Below are 12,006 nucleotides of genomic sequence, written 5' to 3' on the forward strand. Positions count from 1 at the left end.
CCATCCAAACAAAATCAGAGGGCAGTTGCTTGACAAGTCTGTATTTTGTGTGTCTGATGCTTGTTCTGTATAAGAAAGTGGGAAACGCACACACAGCCTCTTATTATATGCCAGACTTGTAATTAGCCAGGATCGTTACCCATGGAGCCTGGCACCAGCCCCCTCCCCCAATCAAGAAACGGGTTTGAGGATCCTAGGAATCAAGGTTACTGTTGCTTGTTTTCAAAAACATTTGAAAATGTGGAATTTTTTTGTTATTCGTTCTGTTTTTTTGATCTTCCGAAGGTATTTATCACGCACTGTCATTGAGTGTCACTCATTTTTTTCACTCTTTGAATAGCGTTTCTCCTGAATTGGGCCATCAGTCTTCCCGATGACGTGTTCATGACTTTTATGATTGTCTCGTTCTTGGTCGTCATCCTCCAAGACTGTTGTATAGACATGACAGGATAAAGGCTTCGTACTATCCATTCCAAATAGATAGATCGATCGTCTTCGTCACCCTTCTGCCTGGAATTCCTCGTAGTTGCCTAAAAATTATCCGGATGGATCTGTTCCAAAGAAACAGGTGTTGCCTATCTAGACAGGCCACCCAAATTTTTGTTTTCATAAGTCTTCGAAAATGCTCAGCGTTACGGCTCTGTCGTTAGCCCGGTTTCAACTTTTTGAATTCCCGTTAACACATAATGATGGCTGGAACGATCAGTGATCACAGATTTAGTACTATTGTTTCAATCCCAAGATTTCTGAGTTATTGGGCATCGTAATGACATGACTTCCAGGAGATTTTACAACCATGATAAATGGCAATCAATTTCTCGAATGGTTTAGCGTTTGTATCTAATTGGGCTGGTTATTCATCTGACCGCTCCGTGTTGTTTACATTTGATGATAATCGCTCTACATAGATGGGTCTTAGCGTGCTGCCAATACACGTGAAGGAACGCAGATCCTGCTACAAAAAAAAAAGCAGAAAGCCTTTCTCTACGAAACGAAAAGATGCATTTGTCAGCATGTAGTGCCCACAGAAAACTAAAATGAACAGTAGGGGGTGACATCATGGTTTAGGATTATCCAATCCAGTTCAAGCTTCTTATTTAGGACACAATGGCTCAAGGAGTCATCAGATGGGGTAGAAGGAGTGACTGCCTTAGTAGAAAAGAATGGAAGGACGAATGGTTTTCAATGGCCATTGCAGAGGTTAATTGTGCGGCGGAGCATGCAGCGTAGGAAACTGAAGGCAAATGGGGGCCGTCCCGTGACATAGTCTAGAGGTAAATGGGGAGGTGGGGAACGATGGGTTATACCCTGTGTGAATACAAATAGCAACAGTTGAAAAAACAAATCTGTGGGGGACAGGAATCTCCTGCTGCCCGGCAGAATGAAACGTGGATCCAACATTTCGGCCTCGAACGTCTTCCAATAGCCTCAGCGTACAGGGATGGTTGGTCTGTATTCTGCGCTGTTTCCCTGAGGACTGCACATTTCTGTAAAAGCAAGTGACTGACCCATATAGATCAGTGAAGAGAAGCTGGCAAATTGCTGCCTGCCCGTACGAAATGTTAAATACTTAAAGAGGCTCTGTCACCAGATTTTGCAACCCCTATCTGCTATTGCAGCAGATCGGCGCTGCAATGTATATTACAGTAACGTTTTTATTTTTAAAAAATGAGCATTTTTGGCCAAGTTATGACCATTTTTGTATTTATGCAAATGAGGCTTGCAAAAGTCCAACGGGGCGTGTATTATGTGCGTACATCGGGGCGTGTTTACATCTTTTACTAGCTGGGCGTTCTGACGAGAAGTATCATCCACTTCTCTTCAGAACGCCCAGCTTCTGGCAGTGCAGACACAGCGTGTTCTCGAGAGATCACGCTGTGACGTCACTCACAGGTCCTGCATCGTGTCAGACGAGCGAGGACACATCGGCACCAGAGGCTACAGATGATTCTGCAGCAGCATCGGCGTTTGCAGGTAAGTCGATGTAGCTACTTACCTGCTGATGCTGCTGCAGAATCAACTGAAGCCTCTGGTGCCGATGTGTCCTCGCTCGTCTGACACGATGCAGGACCTGTGAGTGACGTCACAGCGTGATCTCTGGAGAACACGGCTGTGTCTGCACTGCCAGAAGCTGGGCGTTGTGAAGAGAAGTGGATGATACTTCTATACACAACGCCCAGCTAGTAAAAGTAGTAAAAACGCCCCGATGTACGCACATAATACACGCCCACTTGGACTTTTGCAAGCCTCATTTGCATAAATACAAAAATAGCCATAACTTGGCCAAAAATGCTCGTTTTTTTTAAAATAAAAACGTTACTGTAATCTACATTGCAGCGCCGATCTGCTGCAATAGCAGATAGGGGCTGCAAAATCTGGTGACAGAGCCTCTTTAAATACTTGACCGCTCTGTTAGGTGCTTGCTAATGCAGCCTTAATATCCATCCATATGATGGCAGCTTTTAAGACTTCCTTACATATCAGGGGTGACTAAATCAATGAAGTTGTTTTATTTCGGATTCTGCCATCTTTTAGTAGTCTATTCAACTCTCATGAATCGCCTGCATGAATAAAGAGTGGACATTTTGCAGACTTAAACAATACTGCAGAGCATTTCAACGGGAAATCAAAACATTGCCAAGTCCTTGCGTCCACATGCGTGATTTAAAGTCCCTGGGTCACAATGCAAAATCTAACAGGGCCCCCACAAATCATGTGCCATTTATAATGCTGGTTTCACTAGGCAGAAAATTGTAATCAAATTGAGAGCTGCTCTCTCTTGTTGTTCTCTGCCCTGGCCAAAAGAGGGCGCTCCCAATGCTGGGGCAACCTTCTTCTATTACATCTATGTGCACTGATAGGACATATCGAAGGGAAATGTCTGCATCAAAATAACCCCTTTAATTCTACACTAAAGGGGGTTTTACACTGGACGATTATCGGCCAGACGAGCGTTCATAGAATGTTCCTTGCCAATAATTGCCCTGTGTAAATGGGAACGATCAGCAGATGAACGAGCAAACGCTCGATCAGCTGCTGGTCGTATCGTTTTAAAAAAGTGAAATATTATCGTTGTCGGCAGCACGTGCGGTGTAAACAGGGAGACGGCGCTGCCGGCATGATGATAACGTATGGGGACGAGTGATCAGAGTAACGACCGCTCGTCCCCATCCATAGCTCCGTGTGACAGGAGCAATCGAGCGCCGATCAACAATGTCTCCGGTGTAACAGGGCCTTTACATATCCAGCTATCAGGCTCGATCACATTTCTCAGGTTTCAACTTCCGAGCTCTAAACAGGTCATGCAACCATATTTACTGACATGATCTATCAATGTCAGCAGATCTATAGTTACGCATGGGGTCATTTTGGGGTCACGTGTTAAAATATTGGGTCCAATGACCAACTGGCCGGCCAAAGTTCTAGGCGTTCTAGCTTTATAAAAAGAAAAAAGTTGCTAAAAGAGTAGTTTTTTGGAATACACGGATGTGGTTTGATATCTGCTCCTCTGTATCTGAGAAGTGACTCACACTTTGCTTTGTTCTGTGTTATTGTCTATGGGCTTTGTTATCTTGGAGTAGGGAAGGGCCGATAGTGTTTTTGTCTTCACTGTATCCCCTACTTTTGGTTATCAAGTGTCAGGCGCATTATGATTGAGCAGGCTCTCTCTGCGAATTAGTGAGGTAATACAAACACAGCGGGACATCTGGGGTAATTAGTCTGATGGATGATGAGAAGATCTTCAAGGGCTTGCACATTATTCTTTTCTTTTTTTTTTTTTTTTTAATTGTTTTCCTTGGTCAGATTTTCAGTGCTTTTTTAGTAGTTTAGACTGACTGAATGGGAGATAGCAGATAAATTCCAAGAATGTCATCAATATAGCGCTACCTTTTGAGAGGTCCAGACTTTTTGTTTTTATCCATCTCTGAAGCAATTTTATAAAAATCTTGAGAGTTGTAAATTTAACCTCACAATCGTTGAATTGTTGTAATAGCTGTTTTGGCTAAACAGGGCAAAATAATTTGTAGGTGTCCCCATAATACTGCTATATTTTGCCCAGTGGGGGGTGCTGGCTGCTTTCATTCAATAACAGCGGTACACCTGTCCCATGTTTTGTGTCTGGTATTGCAGCTCAGCTCTATTGACGTGAATATGACTGACCTGTAATACCTCACACAACCTGTGGACAGGTGTGACGCTGTTTTTGAAAGAAAGCAGCCATGTTGTCTAGTCTTATACAATTCCTTTCAATGTCCTGACATCCATGGGGAGGTGGGAGGGATCTATCGGCATGAATGTCTAAGTTTCCAGCATGGTCACCACCTTGAGCATCAAACCAACAATAACTGGAACATATGTGTTTTTTTTTGTTTTTTTTGTGGATTTGATCACTAAGGCTCAGTGTAGGGCTCCACCATAGAACGCTTATCTAGAAAGAATTATCTGCGTTGTTTATCGTTCCATAGGTTTAATAGTCACATTGCTTCAACTTGTTTGTGCAACAAACTCAATAATTTTCGTGCTCTCCTCTCCTCGAAATATGAAATTTTGCAATCCTTTACAAACCTATCATATCGTCTCCTCACAGACACTGCTGTACAATCTACAAAAGCTGCTATTTTGAAACACCAGGCGGCGTGGGTTAATGCCTGTGTTTGCAAACAAATTAAATGGAGGCCCAGCAATCTGCTGAGAGTTTACAGTAATTTGAGGCAATTTAGCAATCTGCTCTATGCGGTGGTGACGGCCGTTATCCAGAGGAAGACGTGTAAACAGGATGTAATTGGACAAAGAAATGGCTTCATTTCTTGCTTCTCAAGGAGATGGAGAATCGTTTAGGCTGCCGGGGTTGTCATTGTTCCTGCTTTATTACAACACTAAGAGACTCCATTCTATGTAATCGCTCTGTTAATGGGATAACAATATATAAAGTTGAATTCAGTGTGACTGCGGTGATAACAGGAGCGATAGAACCGGGAGCAGGCTTATGTATAAGCTATAAGGGCTGGATTTGGGGTCTGGTATAGGTTTTCCTTAGTCATATATGATACATACAGACATGAAAATCGGAAATGTTTCCTTGTTTCTGAAATAATTGGCCATTTCTCCCCAAGTATCGGTGCCATTTTGCCCTCTGTCTGCGGTCTAGCCGTCCAATCATGTACATGTCAGCCATGTTACCAGTGGTGATAGCAAAACATACTAGTACTAGTTAAGCCATAAACATACGATAACCAATTGACAGTCATAATTCCTTCGCTATCCTACAAGCTGATCTCTGTGGGAGATAAAGGGAAGCCACATATGACTACCGCTGCTAATCTCCAGGTGAAAAAAAAGCATTAGACGGGGAGAACCATTCCATTGGTAGCCATTAGGTAAAGGTGGCCATACACCATAGCTAGCGGTCAGACAGACAGCTATTGTTCCCGACCATCCCATACCCATGCAAGCTTGACTTGGATGAGTGGACATGTATACTCAATGGGGGGAGGGAAATATGCCGCTCTTAGGCATCTCTTGTGGCGGCTTATCTCCCGTGAGAACGAAGAATTGGGCAAGTTGAAATTCACAAGTCCATGTTCTTCTTTTCCCCAACGAGGGAAAGTAGGGACACCCGGTAAACATTAGATAGTTGGTCGATTCTGCCGAAAGAGATTCCTCCGACTTTGTTGACAAAAGTCTAATGTCTCTGAAATATATTTCTATATCCTTTAATCCATACAACAACCTCAAAAACGATTGTGTGGTCCTCCACGTACGATAGAGGTGGAATTTTCCGCTGTTTAACCAATATTCACAAATATAACCACTCCGGCATGAGACACTAAGGGTATGTTCACACGTAGTCAACCAAAACGTCTGAAAATCCAGAGCTGTTTTCAAGGGAAAACAGACCCTGCTTTTCAGACGTTTTTTACCAACTCGCATTTTTACCAACTCATTTTTTTACCAACTCGTTTTTGGAGCTGTTTTCATTGGAGTCTATGAGAAAACAGCTCCAAAAACGTCTGAAAGAAGTGTCCTGCACTTCTTTTGACGAGGCTGTATTTTTACGAGTCGTCGTTTGACAGCTGTCAAACGACGACGCGTAAATAACAGGTCGTCTGCACAGTACGTCGGCAAACCCATTCAAATGAATGGGCAGATGTTTGCCGACGTATTGTAGCCATATTTTCAGACGTAAAACGAGGCATAATACGCCTCGTATACGTCTGAAATTTGGCCGTGTGAACATACCCTTAGCCTCACGATTTATATATTTAGTTGATGTCAGGACAGGATGCCGTTAAAACTCGTTTCAGGCCCCGGAATGGCATCTCCCTGATATACCAGCATATAAGAGCCTAATGACCGAGCGATAACGTGCATCCAGGTTGCACAACGCCTCCTTCCCTCTTTCTGATCCCCTTACTATTTTTTAGAAAAGAGTTAACAGCCACAAACCATTTTCCCCCACCTTGCAGCAGTTAATTAGCAAAGTGGGTCAATCCATCTTGAAGGCACGCAAATAACTCAGCCTGGTGTTAGCTCAAGATGCCTAACGAGATGCCATTTGTCAAAGAGCTGTGGTTTGCAGACGGCATTAACCCTTCGACTCAATGCTATGTTACACCAATTCAAATGGCTCTGCAAAATGCAATGACTCTGCTCATCACCGATACTAGTGACAACACTATAAAGACGTTACTGTCGAAACCATAACATATCATGAGATCTTAGAAGCTCTTGATTTTTATGCTGTGATGCTAATGTTTTCTTTATATCTTCTAGGGAGTTGATGCCGAGGACATTGGATGGCCAGATCACCATGGAAAAAACTCCCAGTTACTTTGTGACCAAGGAGGCTCCAGCCCGGATCTCTGCCATGTCGAAGGATGCTAAGCTGATTGTGGTGGTGAGGGACCCGGTAACTCGCGTCATATCGGACTACACCCAGACATTGTCCAAGAGGCCGGACATCCCCACGTTTGAAAGTCTGACGTTCAGGAACAGGACTACAGGTCTTATCGACATCTCATGGAGTGCCATCCAGATTGGCATCTACGCCAAGCACTTGGACAACTGGCTCCAGTATTTCCCTATGAGCCAGATCCTCTTTGTGAGCGGGGAGAGACTGATCACAGATCCTGCTGGAGAACTGGGGCGCGTCCAGGATTTCCTGGGACTTAAACGAATCATCACAGACAAACATTTTTATTTCAACAAAACTAAGGGTTTCCCGTGCCTGAAAAAGGCGGAGGGCAGCAGTAAACCCCACTGTCTGGGGAAAACCAAGGGCAGGACTCACCCCAACATAGCTCCAGAAGTCGTCCAGAGACTGCGAGAGTTCTACAGGCCATTCAATATGAAGTTCTACCAGATGACCGGCCATGACTTTGGCTGGGACTAGCAAAAAACGAATCCAGAGTCCTAGACTTATGTGAAGTGAACACATATTTCTGTGTGTGTTTGTATAAATGTACAAAGATCTATTTTATTATAATTTATTTGTAATTCCTAAGCAATTAATTCACTAAGCTGCCTAACCACGCGGTTCCTCGATTGCCCATAGTATTAACATTCCATCACACTACGACCCTCAGAGAGACGGAAAATCAATGATTGACCTGCAGGCAAATTCATGGTCTGAAAAAAGGGTTTTTCATCTCCATCTTGCATATCTGCTAATGGTGCTCCTTATGCAGCCGTGTGTGTGTGTGTGTGTGTGTGTGTGTGTGTGTGTGTGTGTGTGTGTGTGTGTGTGTGTGTGTGTATATATATATATATATATATATATATATATTGAGAAAAATGAAAGCACAATAATGTTACCTTGGTGTTTGTTATGTTTACGGGTATTGAAATCTGTTTAGATCCGCACACTCGCTGGGTTCTTGGTTTTCATTTCACTTTCCGATACTTGGGCATTGATTGTTACTGCACTCAAGACTTGATAGGTGGTAGAGCGTAGGACCAGAGGTTCAGTGGTGGAACACAAGGTGAATGTCCTTTATATTTTAGAGCCATATCCAATCTAATGCCATAGCTAACAGTTTATTCAGACTCCAAGCTGCGGTCAGTTTAATGGCTCTATTCACACAATTTGTGGATAGTTTCAGATGAGCATCTGTGGACGGCAATGTGGGTTGACTTTATATGTTTCATAGAGCCCAAAGTTTTTAGCAAGTCTCGCATTGCGTTGTCAATCATTGGTAGCGAGTGGGTAATCCATCCGATCAAAATCTTTACGCCCTATGTCTTCCAGGATCTCTATGCATGATAGATTATTTCTTGTTTTATAACCGTCCCTTACCTTTTAAATGCTACAGTTGAAAACCAATGTCCTAGCTGTATACACCATAACGGGATATATTTATGACAAAATCCATGTCCTATTGGAAGTCTTCTTTGCACTATTACGCTATTGGTTTTACCATAAGAATGGGATCTTCGTCATATTGCAGTACTTTCTATTACCTTAGAGCTAAGATAACGCAATTATGGGGTAATATCTACATAAATCTCCTTCTTAATCCCTGCCTATCAGAATATTCTCTGTCGAAGCTCCGTAGACTTGAGATGTTGGCCAAAAAGGCCAATTTCAACCATTGTTGGTCCTTGTTTGTCAACGAGCTGTCTCCTTAATCGGCTCATGTTGGGCAGTGTAAGAAGACCCTTATTGTGTCACCAGCCCGTTGGACGTTATAATAGGGGTATCTTTGTGTAGCTTTTTGACTCTGCATGGTTGAAAATGTTTGTCCAAAAGTACAATACCATCTCATGTCTATGGCAAGCTTTAGAAACGGGGCAACTCCGCCTCACTGAATGTTCTGGAAAAGAACCCCTGAAATAGGAGAGGCCCAGTTAAGCCATACTGCTATTTTGCAGCCATATTTTTTATTTGGTCCCAAGGATACCAGAGTTACCCATTAATGCCACCAGAAGCTGCTTCTCCGCCAATAACTTGCACATGACTACATTAAGGTCAGTAGGCTTTTTCTATCATTTTTTTTTTTTTTTACGTACCAGGAACAATCCCCCCCCCCCCGAAAAGTAACCAAGAGTAATTAATTTTGTTTCAATATCTAAACATTTTAATTTTTACACTGCTGCTAAGAACAAAGAAAACTATAAAACTGAATGGCTATGCAGATATCTGTCGAAGTATTTAAGAGAAAAAAAAAAATTATTTTATTTTTGCTCCGTCGGATGCTATGACACCCGTCCGACATGAGGCCTACGTAATAAAATGAGGCGCCTTGTCACCATGGAGCCGAGGTCTACTCCTCCTTTGGTTTTGTACTGCTAAACTCCTGCATCCGTAATGAGGGCTCCGTGGTTAGAATTCGCACATATGACGTAGTGGTTGAGTTTTATTCAGCCGTATCTATTTTATTTGTTTTAATTCTTTATGGGTTTTTTTTCTCTCTCTGTAACCTGTTACTTTAGAAATAGCAAATTTATATAAATATATATATATAAGTAAATATATATGAAAAAGGAATACAAAGGACATTGCAAACGAAAAAAAAAAAAGGTGTACATTGTAAATCCAGTATTTTGTGGTCTGTACAATACAAAACTTAATTTTACACGGACAAAAAAAGATGTTTTTAAGAAAAACAAAAAAAAGAATATTGCAAACTGAAAATTCATACTGTGTCTTTGTATGAGCAAATAAAACTATATTTTACCAAGATAAAAAGAATGGTACGACCTTGTCATTTTCTATACATACCGTTATGTCCTACGTCCCGACAGCCTAAGGATCAAACGCCAATTTACCGAGTGAAAATTTCTTCGGAAAGTGACTGTAACGGAGCGCGGACAAGTTTATCGAGTTCTCGGTTCTTTTATATTACATTACAAGTGGTGTGATTTTTATTATTCCGCTTCTATAAACCCTTTATTCAAAGATAGTTCAAATCCGATAATCTGGAACACTCTGGACTGGAGAAGTGCCAATATATTGTATCTTCTGGACCATTGGATATCAAAGGAATATTTATCCTGGACATCTTTATCACTATATCCATGGCCAAATCCTGCACTGGGCTGCTCATGTCCTGTGCCAGATTATAAGGGATTTTAAACAGAACGGTGGCAGACGAGTACGTTCTTTGGTGTAAAAAATAATTCAGAGGGTGGCAAGGTATGTTGCTGTACAACACTTGGATATAATGCCAGTATATACCACAATCAAGATGCCCGTACACATTAAGTGACCACAGCCCTATGTTGCCAGTGTGGGTATTCATCCTGTACGAGGCCCAAGCTAAGACGAAGCGAAGCAATCCAATACCCTCACAAAACAAGGCAAACATGATATATATTCCACCTAAATGACAAATTTACGATTCAAATGCGAGATTCTATTTTCAAAAAAAATCTGATTAATAAAGCAGAGATGGTAAATGGCGTGGCGTGACCTCTGCCAGGCTGCTATTCTCCTCCTCGGCAATACATCTTGATGAACAGCTGTCACATCCGATTGTCTAGTTGCTAAGGATGAACTCCCTAACAACCGCACATGGGGCTGTCAGGAAGCATGCCCATAGCAACAAGTCCATCACAATTTACTCTGGTCTTAAGACTGAATTGACACCGACCTGAGATCAAAGAAAGGGCACAGAGTTTTGATCGGACTGGAAACACATTTTTATCTCACGGCCATATTAATCAGATTTTTTTTTTTTTATATAAAATTTAAAATAAAAAAAAGTATCCCTCCAAATAAAGTTTTCTCCTTTTATGTGATTCACCAACATTCTAAAAATATCCAGAATACTGTTCATTACACACAGTAGAGCGATTTCCATGGTGGTTTCGCCGCCCGTGAAATTGGATTATACCGTCAAGGTGTGTGGGATAATCGTGTGCTCTGAACTCTCGCCAGACTGAGACAATAAATATTTTGTCTGCTATTCACCTCATAAAATAATTGGCTTTACGAAGCCGTCATAAAAAAATACTGACAAGTCAAATCATGTCATAAAAATCTCCTAATTTTGTAGCAATTCGTAAAACTGTTAATTATGACGATTATTTTCTGAGAGAATTTCGAGAAAATATTATTGACTTGGTTTTCGTAATAAAGCCCTAGTCTAATGATAGAGGCCTTGCTTGAGGCTCCAGGGCCACAGGGGAAACGTCCCTGGGCCCATGACCAATACCATCCTATGTCTCCATATCTTATGTGATGTCACATCTATAGTAATTACATCATCGATAGTAATTATATACAGCATCCATTACCATATCCCTGGGTGGGAATAGCAGTCCTTGACATTGCAGGCCCGGTATCTAATGCCCCTCTGCTTCAGTGTCCCAATGACAGCATGCTAGTCCAGGTTTCTAAGGGTTCAGCCGAGTCTTAGACACATTTTGCGGATGCCACTGGCAGGAATGTCCACGTCCTAACTACAATCAGTGCTCGGTGCCGGGAGCAGATGGCGCCGTACTCTGTATAGTGGCCGCGCTGGGTTACCGCAGCTCTACTCCTATTCACTTGATTGGTACTGCAGCACGGCCGCTATAGAGTGGTCAGAGCCTTCTGCTTCCGGCATCAACCCCTGTATAGCTTATGAAGGCAGCCAGAACAGCTGATTGGTGCGCGGTCCAGGTATCGGATCCCCACCGATCATATACTGATGACTTATACTGTGGATAGGTCATCAGTATAAAAAAAACAGCCCCCAAACTGGACAACCCCTTTAATGTGGATTGAGATTTGGATTCACGCAATTTCCCTGACAACCGTGATCTGGCAGAAAGCATTGTTATGGGGACACTGGAGCAATTGTGCTGAAAGCACTGGTAGTGTAACGTCAAGAACAGATATAACCAGAGAAGAGAAATGCACAGAAAACTTTCATTTAGGCTGTGGTGTCCTCTTATAGTCTATGGAGGCAGCATACAGTGTATGAACTACACAAAACCCCAATACTGAAATGTAATCATCTATATGCGTCATATTTCTTCACACCCAGGCCAGTGTCATCACTCAAGATCAAGTCAGGAGAG

The 12,006-nt window shown here is 42.3% G+C and overlaps 1 protein-coding gene across 1 annotated transcript in view; it reads left to right on the forward strand.

Moving 5' to 3' along the window:
• LOC142666289 (heparan sulfate glucosamine 3-O-sulfotransferase 3B1-like) overlaps positions 1 to 9,675 on the forward strand; it is a 22,647-nt gene extending 12,972 nt beyond the window's left edge. Inside the window, exon 2 of the mRNA XM_075846271.1 lies at positions 6,775 to 9,675. Within this exon, the coding sequence (XP_075702386.1) occupies positions 6,775 to 7,393 (619 nt within the window). The 3' untranslated portion in view covers positions 7,394 to 9,675. The remainder of the gene's footprint in view (positions 1 to 6,774) is intronic.
• The last annotated feature ends 2,331 nt before the right edge of the window (positions 9,676 to 12,006 follow it).

This window comes from Rhinoderma darwinii, chromosome 13, assembly GCF_050947455.1.
Source record: "Rhinoderma darwinii isolate aRhiDar2 chromosome 13, aRhiDar2.hap1, whole genome shotgun sequence".
Taxonomy (NCBI): Eukaryota; Metazoa; Chordata; class Amphibia; order Anura; family Rhinodermatidae; genus Rhinoderma; species Rhinoderma darwinii.